We start from the raw sequence: 13,102 nt of genomic DNA, 5'->3' as shown, positions 1-13,102 counted from the left end.
TTAAGTCTTAAAAAATTATAATTAAATGGCCCATCAAATCGAATAGGAGGGAAGTGAAACTGAAAATCGGCGAACTTAATAATCGAATCTTAGAGACCAAATTCAGTTTCAATCAGCTAAGGCAGTTATAACTGAATTTTGCTTACAGTTGGCTACTCATTCGTGACTCCGGTCTGCTCTCGATCCTCAATCTCCGAAAAGTTAATTTTCTCCACTTCCTTTATCTATATTTTCATCTTTCTAGGGTTTCGTTCTACCGCCCGTCATGGCCGAAGTCATAACCATGCCGGTCGATTCCTTCGACCGCCGTCGCTGTGGCGACCGTAAAGACAACAACAATAACAATAAACAGCCTCCGTCGTCTGACGATCCCAATTCCTCTGCCCCATCGCCGCCTCCACCTCGACGACGCGATCGGGACTCGCGTGAGCGACGGGACCGCGACTACTACGATCGCAATCGCTCTCCTCCGCCTCCACCTCCCAGAGAGAGAGATTACAAGAGGCGCAGCAGCATTAGCCCCCCGCCACCGCCGTTGAGTTATAGGGATAGAAGACACTCGCCTCCGCCGCGGAGGTCGCCCCCTCATAAGAGGTCTAGGCGTGAGGATGGAGGATACGAAGGGAGAAGAGGGAGCCCTAGAGGAAGATTTGGACCTGGAGATAGAAGGTAATCCTTTATTTTATTTTTTCAGATTTAATTACAATTAGAATGTAAAATAACACAGCTTAATTTAGCTATAGGCATTTATACTTTTGGTTTATTTAACTTCTTCGGGATTTTCTTTGCTTAATGTTTTCAAATCTTATGAACTTATTTCCGATTTGTTTCAACTTAGTATTTTGGTTGATTGATTTAAGCTTTGAAAATTCTTTAACTGAAAGATTGAGATTCAAGACATGGGATTAAGACGGAATATAATCAGTAGTTTAGGTATTGTCTTGTAAAATATACGCTGTTTGACCATGATGTGGCTATTTTGAATACAAATCACTGCTACAAAATCCTAATGGCTACTGCTGAACCTGCAAAACAACCCTAAATATAGGAGACTGAATATGACTCACTAAGTAAGTAAGTAGTTGGGCAGCATGCTTTTTCTTGGAAAGGGACTGACAAATTTATGGTTGATGAAGAGTGTTCCAAGTGTTTGTGCTGGTTTTCTTGATAAATTTGCATTATTTTTGCGAGACTCAATTTGATTTTCTTATTGTAAATGCTTACACATCACTAGTATCCCTTGGTGTTACACTGGACTTTCCTTTTCCTACTAATGCAAGGTACACTGTTATTACAAAATTCTGGACTGCCTGGACAAACATCTGAGACCAACTTTTTGTTTTCAACTGTGGTACCTATGAATGGATCATTGATTCAGTTTCCTCATGTTGCTCTGGATCCAGTGTATCTTCCGTGCATGACTCTAATTATTTTGACTCTGGAATTCTACCCTTGTTCATATTCTAGTCATCAACTATGATGCTTTCATATATGATAAGTTATTTTCACTTGGCTGTTTTGGTTTATACTCGGATTCTGCTCATGCTGTAAAACACTTTTGATGGTGTAGGTTTGGGCATGACTATGGTGGTGGATATGATCGTGAGATGATGGGAAGGCCTGGTTACCCTGAAGAAAGGCCTCATGGCTGGTACTCAGGTCGCTCTTCCGGTGGCTATCAAGGTTGTCCTTTCTAGAAACTGCTTAAGTATTTCAAATTTCAATTATTGCACTTGGAGTAAACTTGAAGCACTTTTGAGTTTTGATTTGACCACTTTGTAGTTTGTGTCTTTTTTGCACATATTATCACTTTAATTTAAAACGTTATATGCCGGTTATAGACTCACATTTATTGCGGTTAATTTTTCATTTTAGTTGTTAATATAAAATCTTGATATATTATGGTTAGTGTTGATAATATAGAGAATTAAATTTTACATATAATTCTTTTTTGAAGCTAGCAAATTCTTCTTCTATGAAGAGCTCATTTTCACGTGGTGAGTTATGATATTTGGCTGTTGAGAATGGGCAAAACCAAAAACTAGTATTTTGCATTAGGTGTCCTTTCTTGCCTCTTCAGATTACAGTGTCGGTTTGGAAAGTATTGAAATGCATGTCATCAAAGTAACTTTGGGAATCTATGAAATGATGCGTAATTGCAGTTAATGATGACTTTCTGTTGAGTAGATTGATTCCTTCTAAAATTCCTTATAGTGATGATGCATTATAGTATAATGCAACAGCAACAAACTTTTTATCTATGTTTTCTATCCATGCTGTTTTATTTTAGTTTGTCAATGATATTGCCTTTCAGATTGCGATTCTGGCCTTGGTGGTTATGGTGATGCTTCCAATTCAAGGAGTACTCAAAGGTTAGCTTTTTATCTTCTTTACAGACATGTACTTTTTGTTGCAGTGTTGACACCATTCACGTTCTCTTTTAATTGAGGGGACTTTCAAAAGTTGTTCTTATCATTTCATTGCTGGATCTTTATTTATCTTATACGATAACATGGCATGATAAGTAATATTTTCAGAGAAGGATTGATGTCATACAAGCAATTCATTCAAGAGCTTGAGGATGATATACTACCCGCTGAAGCTGAGCGTAGGTACGAATGAGAAATAATATCATCTGTTTGGTTTGTCTTGTTTGTGACTTGTGGCTTAAACAAATTGGAATATTGAGTTACTCTTACTTATTACTGTGAAGGTACCAAGAATACAAGTCAGAGTATATATCAACCCAAAAACAAGCATTTTTTGATGCTCACAAAGACGAGGAATGGTACTTCACATTGGTTACTGAATTCCTGCCTATTTGCGCACTTCATTGTTCTAATTTCACTTGCTTATGCATGTAGGTTGAGAGACAAATATCATCCAACAAACTTGGTCACTGTTATTGAAAGGTTAGTTGTACTTACACATTTCATGATATTTTTCAGTTCATGAATTTGTTAGTAAGCCAATGGACTCCCTCCGCCCTGCATTTTGTTGTGTGGTGGTGTTGATGATTTGGTGTCAATTTATCATGCGATTGTTGGATTTTTTCTTTATTTTTTATGTTATGCTTTTGGTCTTATCTTTTTAGGAGGAACGAACTTGTATGCAGAGTTGCAAAGGACTTTTTGCTTGATCTGCAGAGTGGAACACTGGACTTGTAAGATGGAAATTCATGCTCACTGACTTTAGTTGTGTATTCAACCTGGCTCCCGGCATTTTATTTCCACCAGCTAACCTTTAATTTATATTTGTGATGCAGAAATCCTGGGGTAAATCCCTTGTCATCAAGTAAATCAGGCCAAACTAGTGATCCTAATTCCGAAGATGAAACTGACATCGGTGACAAAAGATGGCGGCATGGTAAGGAACCTGCAAAAGAAACTGATATTCTTTCTGCTGCTCCTAAGGCTCACCCGATCAGTTATGATCCCAGAAGAATTCATATTGACATTGAACAAGCACAGGGTCTTGTACGTAAACTGGATTCTGAAAAAGGAATTGAGGAAAACATATTAAGGGGGTTCGACAATGACAAAGTAAATAGAGATAAATCTCGTGGTAGTTTGACTGGTCCGGTGGTTATTATACGTGGCTCGAATTCTGTGAAAGGCCTGGAGGGTGTTGAGCTTCTTGATACTCTTATAACTTACTTGTGGCGTGTCCATGGTTTGGATTATTATGGAATGATTGAAACAAGTGAAGCTAAGGGTCTTAGGCATGTGAGACCAGAGGGAAAGAGTTCTGATGTTACTAATAGCGGATCTGAGTGGGAAAAGAAACTTGACTCACGTTGGCAAGAGAGATTGAGGGGTCAAGATCCTTTGGAATTAATGACTGCGAAAGACAAAATAGAAGCTGCTGCTGTTGAAGCTTTGAATCCTTTTGTCCGTAAGATTAGGGATGAAAAGTATGGTTGGAAGTATGGATGTGGTGCTAAGGGTTGCACAAAGCTCTTCCATGCTGCAGAATTCGTGCACAAGCATCTTAAACTTAAACATCCAGAGCTTATGATGGAGCTAACGTCTAAAGTTCGTGAAGAGCTTTATTACCAAAATTACATGAAGTAAGTGGTCTTACATGCAACTTATTGTTGTTGTTGTTTTAATCTTAATGATTCCTGTATAATATGCACTGTTTCCATTCACAGTGATCCAGATGCACCTGGGGGGACACCTGTTATGCAGCAATCTCTACCGGTATGCTACAATTGTTGTTGTTTTGATGTTATGTTCTCTGTTTCTGCTTTTATAACCTCATTTTTTCACCTTTCTTTTTTTCTTGTTGTAGAAGGACAAGCCCCCAAGACGTAGAATGCTAGAAAATCGCTTGAAAGATGAACGTGGCTTTCGTAGAGGACGTGATAATCGAGCAAATGGTAGCGATAGATATGATAGGTCTGAGAACCCTCAATCAAGTGAATTTCCATCCAACAAGGATGGTCCTGATGATGGCAATCGTGATGATCCAATGTTTGATGCTTTTGGTGCTCAAGGGATGCATGTTGCAGCTCCATTTTCTTCAGATATTGCACCTCCACCAGTATTGATGCCTGTTCCTGGTGCTGGGTAGGTCTCATGCTGTTCTAGAAGTAGCTGTAATGAGCTTATTATTTTCTTGAGGTCTCATATGTGTGTAATTGCAGTCCTTTGGGCCCCTTCGTTCCAGCTCCACCTGAACTTGCAATGCAGGTCTTCAGAGAGCAGGGTGGTCCTCCTTACGAAGGCAATACTAGAGGGGGACGTCCTGGACCTAATTTAAGTGGACCAGCCCCCTTTCTTTTGCCTCCTGGCTTTCAACAGGATCCTCGTCGTTTAAGAAGGTAAGTTTGCTTGAGACTGTTTGAAAGCAATTGGGATGTATTGCAGCTGTTTTATTTGCAGTTCTTAGCCTTAATACTTGTCTACTTGAATACAGAATTAGAGAGTGCAGTTCATGTTTCTAAATGTTGTGATTTCATTAGTTCAAAATATATTTTAATTATACATAGTGTTGGCATCTATGTTTTTCCTATAATGTTTTTTTTTTTCCAAAATATGGTGGTGGGGAACTTGCTTATATCTAAATGACTCTAGTGTCCTTGTAACTAATCTATAAAACACTGTTCCTCACCTTCTGAAATCTATATTTACATTGAAATATGCTCACAAGTTCCTTTCCTTGCCCTGCTTTCCTTTGAATTCACAATTTCTGAGCAGTTTCCTGTTTCTTATGGTTTTGGAAGATGAAAATAGATGCAATTTTCTGTATTTCGATTTTTCATTTACTTTGCTTCTTTCCGTGTAGTAGTATGTGAGTGTGAAGTCTAAGCCATGAGAACACTACATTATGTTTTAACAATTTACTATTAATTGGATGAAGATTTCCTATGTTATTTTAGTATTATAGTGTTTCTCTTTATCTCTTCTACAGTCAGGTTTGTAAAGCTTGCCTTGTTTTATTTATGCAGTTATCAAGACCTAGATGCACCTGAGGATGAAGTCACTGTTATAGACTACAGGAGCTTATAGGTATTAGAAGTGGAGGTATATTGGCAAAGACTAAAATCTATCCTACTGAGGCAGAAAGCTATTCATCAAGCAGTCCAAGGTCAAAATGCTGTTATTTTATGATTATCTAACTAGAAAAGCATCGACCTTATTCGATTTTGTTAAAACATGAAAAATTCTTAAATCTTGCTATAACGCATGCTAGCTGTTTCCCTTTGTAATTAAGAGTATTCTGATGTTGTGATTTAACCAAGTAGTGTGTAGTTTGCTGGGAACTGTCTTCTGTTATTCTTGTCCTAGTTAACCCACCTGACAAGAGATTTTTATGAACATGGGATGGGGCATTCATGGTTAAAAAAATCTGTAACATGGACTTTTGAGTGGATAGACTTTTCATATAGTTGGTACTTTGTTTTGACCTTCAACCGGCAGTGGTGGAGGATTAAGTTAGGATCTCCAATCAATGAAAGATGGCTTGCCATCAACAGAGAAAGGAAGCTACTCGTCCCAACATCAAAGCCTTCATTTCCTTCGCTTCTTTGATGTTTAAAGTCTCTGCTTGTGGTTCAGCCTTGGAAATTCCAGAGGTTTACAAAATTGGAAGTTGGATGAACAGGGAAAAACACGATTCAATAAATGATAAGGCTTTTAGAGTTCCCTTTTGTTTTGTTCTTAGGTGGAACAATATAATCTCATTTTCAGCTATGGTAAAGATTAGAACTACTGGGATAGTGTGCTCCTATATGTATGTATCTGTGTATGTATGTATGTATGTTGACAGGCGAATTTTAACAAGCAATATTCAAATGGGGTGACTGAAAATGACTTTTTCCACCCTTAAATTTCAAAGCAATTATTGTCGAAAACACGAGGAAACAGCAGCAGAAAAAGGGTCCTACCATATTTCAATCCCATTATGATTTCAAAGAAGTATCAGTATTTATCTACATATCCCAAAACAGTTAAACTACAGAATAAAGCATTTGCCAATAATGGACATGGGACAGCCCATTTTTAAACGTAATAATAGTACATTGCATCAGAATGCATTAAGAAAGTGGGTACTTTATCAAGTGATTCCAGCCAGTCAGTCATGGGTACTTTTCCATCTTTCTATGTTCATTTTGACTAGCGGATGGTGAACCACTCTCTACAGATTTCTGGTGCAAAATTAATCATCATCTTTCTTCAAGAATTAGGAAAATGCTTTCAGTATTAGGCTCCGTTTCTTTCACTAAAAATAACTTTCAGGAAATGATTTTTAGAAAATGATTTATTTTTTTAAAAAAATTAATATTTTTTTGTGTTTAGATAAATTTATGTAAAAGATTTTTTGTTGTTTGGTAGATTTCTTAAAAATATTTCATAAAAGTTAATTTCAATGAAACAAACATATATTTGAGACTTTCTTATTTTTTCTTTATTTAATTTATTTATTTTTACCTTGTTTTATCACCTTGTACTTTTCATTGAAAGGAATTTTGTCCTATTCTTTTTCTGATAGAAAGGGACAGATTGCAAATATGTTAGTAATCCGGATTAAGATGTTACCTCTTACAGATAGCTACAATTATTACATGAACCAATAGAGTTTAATGGTGACTTTTTTGTCATTTTCTTCTTTTTGAATATGTAACATCACTAAATGAAGGGTATTTGGCTCTACATAGATCTTTCTAATCTATTAAACCAAACCTTCCAATATTCCCATGACCATGAGATTTTTTTGAGTTGAGAGTCTTAAATTTCAAGCAGGTTGATTTGGGGATAAGACACACTAGGCCTTCCAGCTTTGTTTCTGGATCACCACTATATATCAAAGCCGGAATTAGCATCCACTTCCTTTTCAATATTTCGACACTTGTACAGCTTGGCACAAACTAAAAAGTACATAAAATTCAGTGCCCCTGCTGTAACTAAGATCCAATACAGATTATCTAGTCTTCCACTATTTATGTTTCCAGGCAACCATCCTGTAAGTCTTCTGATTAGTTCAACAAGAGCTGTACTGACATAGAAAGCAATGCCGACAACTAAAGAAACCATGGCGGTCGCGATGCTTCGCAAAGAGGCTGGGAATTCATGGTAATACAATGCAATTTGTCCTGGAAAATGGAATGCATCACCTATACCAATCACAACAAGCTGAGGAAATAACCACCAGACTTGCATAGGCACTATGGCACCAGGAAGTGCTTCAAGCTTGTTATCTTGGATTGTTTTGAGCCGTTTTGACTCCACCATTGCTGAAATTGCCATGCTTAGGACAATGATCACGTGGCCTATTCCTATTCGTTGTAGCAACGTCAGAGGCCGGCCAGTCAGCTTCTGCCACGTGGGAAATACGAAACGATCAAACAGGGCTACGAAGAAGGATGAGGATACTAGGATCACAACTATAATTGACGCTGCAGGGATCTTGAAATTGGAACCAAGGTGACGATCCATTGATAGAGCTTGGGTAACTGCAATGCTGGATTGGATTGCTACCGGGGTTATAAGAAATATACCACTTGACCATATTGGGACAAGTCTTATTACAGTTCTCAGATTTCCTACTTGCTCTAAACTGCATAGCTTCCATGGTCTTGCAATTAATCCATCTGAATCGATGTCTCCTTCGGTTTTCATCGCTGCTCGGTTCAAAAACCTACATCCAAAGCTTAATTTGTTTCAAATGTTGAGATTTGAATTCAAAAAACTTATTGAATGCCATTCTAAGCCGCTCATTTCATGTCTTATTTCTTCATATGAAAATATCTTTTGTCCTTTCTGCAGTTCTTTGAAGAGTGGTGTCAAAACTCACTAAAAGTAAGAGTTCAAGTTCTTGAACGAGGGTTGACTAGAGCACATGCCATGGGCTCACCACTATATTAAAATGTCATGCATCTAATGATTACAACTTAAAAAGGCCCAATGTTGAAATCTCTACGTGTGATGTGCAGAACAGAAGGTAGATCATCATACCTCTTGTGCATGACCTTCGAATCATATGGTATTTCATGTGATCAAACAATGAGTTATGGGAAACCCCCACCCATATTGATGTTACACTTAAAAAGATGATCTTGGATAAGGATCGACCATGATTTTTATGCCCATACTCTGTAAATCATCATGGAAGAATTTTCCTAAACCATGCCAATTAATGTCTTAGTTGCCTAAGGTTGACATCGATATCATGGGATAATGCTTTAATTGGAGTATTTGAACTTTATTAAATTTTTTTTAAAAATGAAAGTATAGGCTTTAATGGATCTAATAATTGCTTATGAATAATGTGAATTTGTAAATTATGAGTTTTTACCTGAACCACCCATTTGCTGTTACGGGCATAACCTTACTCGTTTCACAGTGTTCATGGTAATAATCTTCACTTCTTGATGAGAGCAAGACCTTCCTTTTCCTTACAGCAGCGACAACTACACGAAGCAGACCAGTAAACGGGCTCCCTTGAGGCTTGTCACATCGATAGAATCGTTGTCCGGCCAAGAAAACAGCTAAAGCAATGAAATTAGCAGCAAAACATATGGTATATCCAAGAGCCCAGCTAATGCTGTCCTCGACGTAGACAATTGCAGTGGAACTTATTATGCTAGATGCATTAACAGTGAAGAAGAACCAATTGAAGAAAGTTTCTTTATCTTTAGGCTTATCAAGTTGGTTTGCTCCCAATGTTGCTAGCGTATATCGGCTTCCTCCTAACCCTGCAGACGCCGTTGTTATACTTAAATACAGGACTACATATTGTAGTTTAGATGGAGCTCTGCAGAAGCTTGAACCAATCTCGCATGGTGGAGGTTTCAAAGAGCTAAGCTTTGCTGTTAAAATCAGCAGAATCATCCCCTGAAAAAGAAAAGTTTAAAATTGATCAATGAAGTTACTTGACCGGCCAGGATTAAGAAGAATGAAATGTAAAGCAAGATTAAGTTTACCAGAAAAGATATAAAGCTAGAAATTGCAGCAACATGAAAACTTCCCAAGAATGAATCAGCAATGATTGCTCCAAGTACTGGAAGCAAGTTTATGCAACCATGAACAACGTTGGCAATTTGAGTGGCATTAATGCTCTCCACATTGAATTCCTGAACCAGATAAACGATCAGGTTTGCTAACCATCCGAAACCAGACAACATCACTCCCGACAGTGTCCCTGCTTATTGCGTGCCAATACACAAATGTTAGTCCCAATCTCTAACATGCTATTTAAAGTCTGAGAAGAAATCATATGCTTAAGACCCTCCAAATGTTGCTCCAAGTCTATGTAACATGCATAACTGTAGGCGGGAGCTTAGAATATCTTAAGAGAGAGAGAGAGAGAGAGAGAGAGAGAGAGAGAGAGAGAGAGAGAGACCTGAAATGAAGAATAAGGTGATGAAACCACCCTTTTTGGTCATGGAATCTGGCATTTCAGAAGCTTCAATATCAGCAGGGACTAGCTTGGGCTCGGTGGTTTTGCCATTAATGGCTGTTGCTGAAGAGCTGTTATCAGGCGCTCAATTTATAGGCAGAGAGATATGGTGCTGTTATAACTTTTGAATGTGCCTCATAAATTGCTTGTTCTTGTGTCAACCCTCTTAGCATCAAGCCCGAAAATTAAGGTAGCAGCATGTAGCAGTTAAAATAATTACTGTACAACCAAATATACCAACTCAAGTCAGCATCATGGCCGACTTGATATCAAATTTAGTTGAGAGGTGGCGTCCGAAGACCACACATTTCATTTATCATGTGGGGAGTGCACCATTACTTTAAAAGATGTTGCATTGTAACTTGAGCTCTCGGTTGGCGGTGCAACGGTCACGGGTTCAGGTAAACTAATCAAACTTGCGTTGCTTTGTTATCAGTTGCTTGGACGATCACCGGGTGATTGTGCTGTTAAAATTCAGAACTTCACCGAATACTGTCTTTGAGTGGGAGAAGATGTTTGTTACTCGAACGTATATAATGGAGTTGATAGGGGGTACTCACACCAGACTCATGTAACAATAACGTCCACCTGATGTACTTGCCTATATTGGTAGATTTTCAATTTCTCGCTCATATAGTTGCGGTTCAACGGTATTAATAATGTTATATCGTGAACTTTATTTGGCGACAAACACGATGCACAAGATATAGACAGTTGTTTGTTACTGTTGCAATCTTGGACATTGTACAAGATGTCATTTCTTAAAGTCCCTATGAAAGTTAATTGCAATGTGTCGAATGCAGTACACGAAACTTTGGAACGTCTAATCGTCACAATTAGCCCCTGTAATAGATTAGAAATAATGCAAATTTTATGTTGTCTAACAATATGCCTCTACAAGTTCATCAAGAAAATTTATCACGATTCCATGTTCTCACTCTCCACAATGACAAACACTATCGGTAGTACGTTCCGATTATCGTCTTATGCAACCACAATAAGGAGGATTTGTGTATATTTCTCATGCAACCAAATTCCATCAACTTGCACAAACGACTTACAATAAGAAAAGACCCTAATGCATGGATCGAATGTCCAGAAAAAAACGGTGGAAATTGTTTTTCCTTGGATCTAGTTGGTCATCCGGGCCATAAGTAGACAGTATCTACAAGTCAATCATAGTCTCTGGCATGTACTCCTATATCATGGCTAACCACCCTGAAATTCATTGTAGAATGCAACCCAATCACCGTATAACAATTCCATCACCATCTATTTAGCCCATCACGCTTTCATGTATGGCATTTTATATTGAAACCGGGATTGTATGTCGATAATTAAGATCGATAAAAGAATGGTGGGCATGTCTTTCACTAGTGGCATGATGCAATTACAAATTAATGTCAAATATAGTTTCCTGTGATCTTGTGTCATTCTAGTAGCAGTACATGTATGAGGCCCTACATATTTTTGAATCTTCCATAGTTGTGACATATGCATCAATGTAGCTTGTAACTGCCAATTGCAACCTTCTGTAGACCTTCAACACTCCCCGATATATAATGTCAATTTAAATATAACGATTTTGTAGTCCACAACACTTTTATGTTATACTTCTTGATGACAACTAAACATTTTTCCTTATTTGGGAATTGTTGACTTACAACCAACTCTTTTGATTTGGGATTTGGCGCCAACCTTTGGAAAGGTATTATATTTGAGTATTCTGGGAAATCAGATGCATGCTGTAACACCCTTAACCCACATCTGTCACTGGAATAGGGTTTCAAAGTATTTATGAAACTTATCGATCAAACAGACATAAATTTATACATTGATATCACATAATATTCAGGTCAAAAACCAATTATATTCATACATAATTTCCCTTATTTGAGCCCTCGAGACCCAAAATACGTGTTAGAAACAAATTGGGACTAATTTGGAGACTCAGAGAATTTTTTGTAAAATATTAAAAATTTTCAAAGCTGCAGGGTTCACACACCTGTGTGTCTGGCCATATGGACTCAAAATGTACCTTTAACAACAAGTTTACCATTCTCTACAAGCTTGAACAATAAGCAACTCAAAAATCATTTGTTTAACCAATTCAAAACACAATCAAACACATCCGAAATATGTCAAAACAATCATCCTAGGTGCCTAACCAATGTACACTCATAGGTACGACAATTATATCATCTATGTTAAGTATGACTCCTATTTTCAGTCAAATTTGAAAAATAATCTTCTAGTTAAACTCTATTTATTTATTTCAATCAAACAGTGATTAGTTTAGATTATTTTATTATTATTTGACATATAAATTTAGCCTATAAATAGGCTCTTTTACAACCTTAGAAAAAACGCCCCATTTAGAGATTAGAACTCATAACACATTTAGAGAATTTTGTGTTTACGTTTTAAGGGTTCTTTGTTTTTTGGGGTTTGGGGTTTAGTTTTATCTCCATCTTTTGTACTCTTCGTTCTTTTGTCATTATAGTAAAATTATCTTTGCCCGTGGTTTTTTATCCTCTTTGGAGGGGTTTTTTCACGTTAAATTTGTATGTTCAATTTCTCAATTTATTCCGCTATTTTTGTTACTTGTTGCTTAATTGGGTCGATCCCTAATAAGTGGTATCAGAGCTAGTTTAATTTTCATAGATCAGCCCATTCAGATATGGCAGCAACAAGGTTTGAAATTGAGAAGTTCGATGGTGAGACAAATTTCAATCTGTGACAAGTTCGGATGATGGCAATTCTAGTTCAATCCGGTTTGAAAAAGGTTGTTACTGGGAAAAAGCCTAAGAATCTGAATAAAATAGAATGGGAAGAGCTTGATGAAAAGGCCTTGTCTGCAATCCAGTTGTGCCTCGCGAATACGGTATTGCAAGAGATATTGATGGAGAAGACCTCATCCGCCTTGTGGAAAAGGTTAGAAACTCTTTATGCGACTAAGTCTCTGGCTAATCGTTTAGTGTTGAAACAACGTCTATTTACGTTTTGCATGAACGAATGTGAGCTTCTCAGAGATCACATCAGTCAATTCATTACTCTTTTAAATGATTTAAAGAACGTTGATGTTCATATTGATGATGAAGATCAAGCTATGCTATTATTGTGCTCTTTACCCCCTTCATACAAGTCTTTCAGGGATACCCTAATTTATGGAAGAGACAAACTCTCGTTCGAAGATGTG

General features: G+C 37.4%; 2 protein-coding genes across 3 annotated transcripts; one reads left to right on the top strand and one right to left on the bottom strand.

Annotated features, from left to right (window-relative positions):
• Positions 1–13: 13 nt before the first annotated feature.
• Positions 14–6,215, top strand: LOC107906195 (serrate RNA effector molecule). 2 transcript variants are annotated; one of them, XM_016833123.2, is made up of 13 exons: positions 14–171; positions 245–669; positions 1,571–1,683; positions 2,315–2,372; positions 2,526–2,612; positions 2,714–2,788; positions 2,865–2,912; positions 3,095–3,163; positions 3,266–4,069; positions 4,154–4,202; positions 4,294–4,571; positions 4,649–4,825; positions 5,453–6,215. In XM_016833123.2, the coding sequence occupies exons 2-13, from the start codon at positions 266–268 to the stop codon at positions 5,511–5,513; spliced, it is 2,223 nt and encodes a 740-aa protein (XP_016688612.2). In that variant the 5' UTR covers positions 14–171; positions 245–265; the 3' UTR covers positions 5,514–6,215. The 2 variants fall into 2 exon arrangements, with proteins under 2 accessions (XP_016688612.2, XP_016688613.2); XM_016833124.2 differs by having other exon boundaries at positions 15–171; positions 2,538–2,612.
• An 863-nt stretch (positions 6,216–7,078) lies between these two features.
• On the bottom strand, positions 7,079–10,040 carry LOC107906194 (protein NRT1/ PTR FAMILY 2.7). Its single transcript, XM_016833122.2, has 4 exons — positions 9,847–10,040; positions 9,428–9,645; positions 8,800–9,338; positions 7,079–8,142 (listed from the first exon to the last, which is right to left on the bottom strand). Exons 1-4 carry the CDS (start codon positions 9,899–9,901, stop codon positions 7,302–7,304), a joined length of 1,653 nt encoding a protein of 550 aa, XP_016688611.2. The 5' UTR covers positions 9,902–10,040; the 3' UTR covers positions 7,079–7,301.
• Between the last annotated feature and the right edge of the window lie 3,062 nt (positions 10,041–13,102).

This window comes from Gossypium hirsutum, chromosome D05 (assembly GCF_007990345.1).
Source record: "Gossypium hirsutum isolate 1008001.06 chromosome D05, Gossypium_hirsutum_v2.1, whole genome shotgun sequence".
Lineage (NCBI taxonomy): Eukaryota > Viridiplantae > Streptophyta > Magnoliopsida > Malvales > Malvaceae > Gossypium > Gossypium hirsutum.
This window is presented reverse-complemented; position numbering and strand designations above follow the sequence as displayed.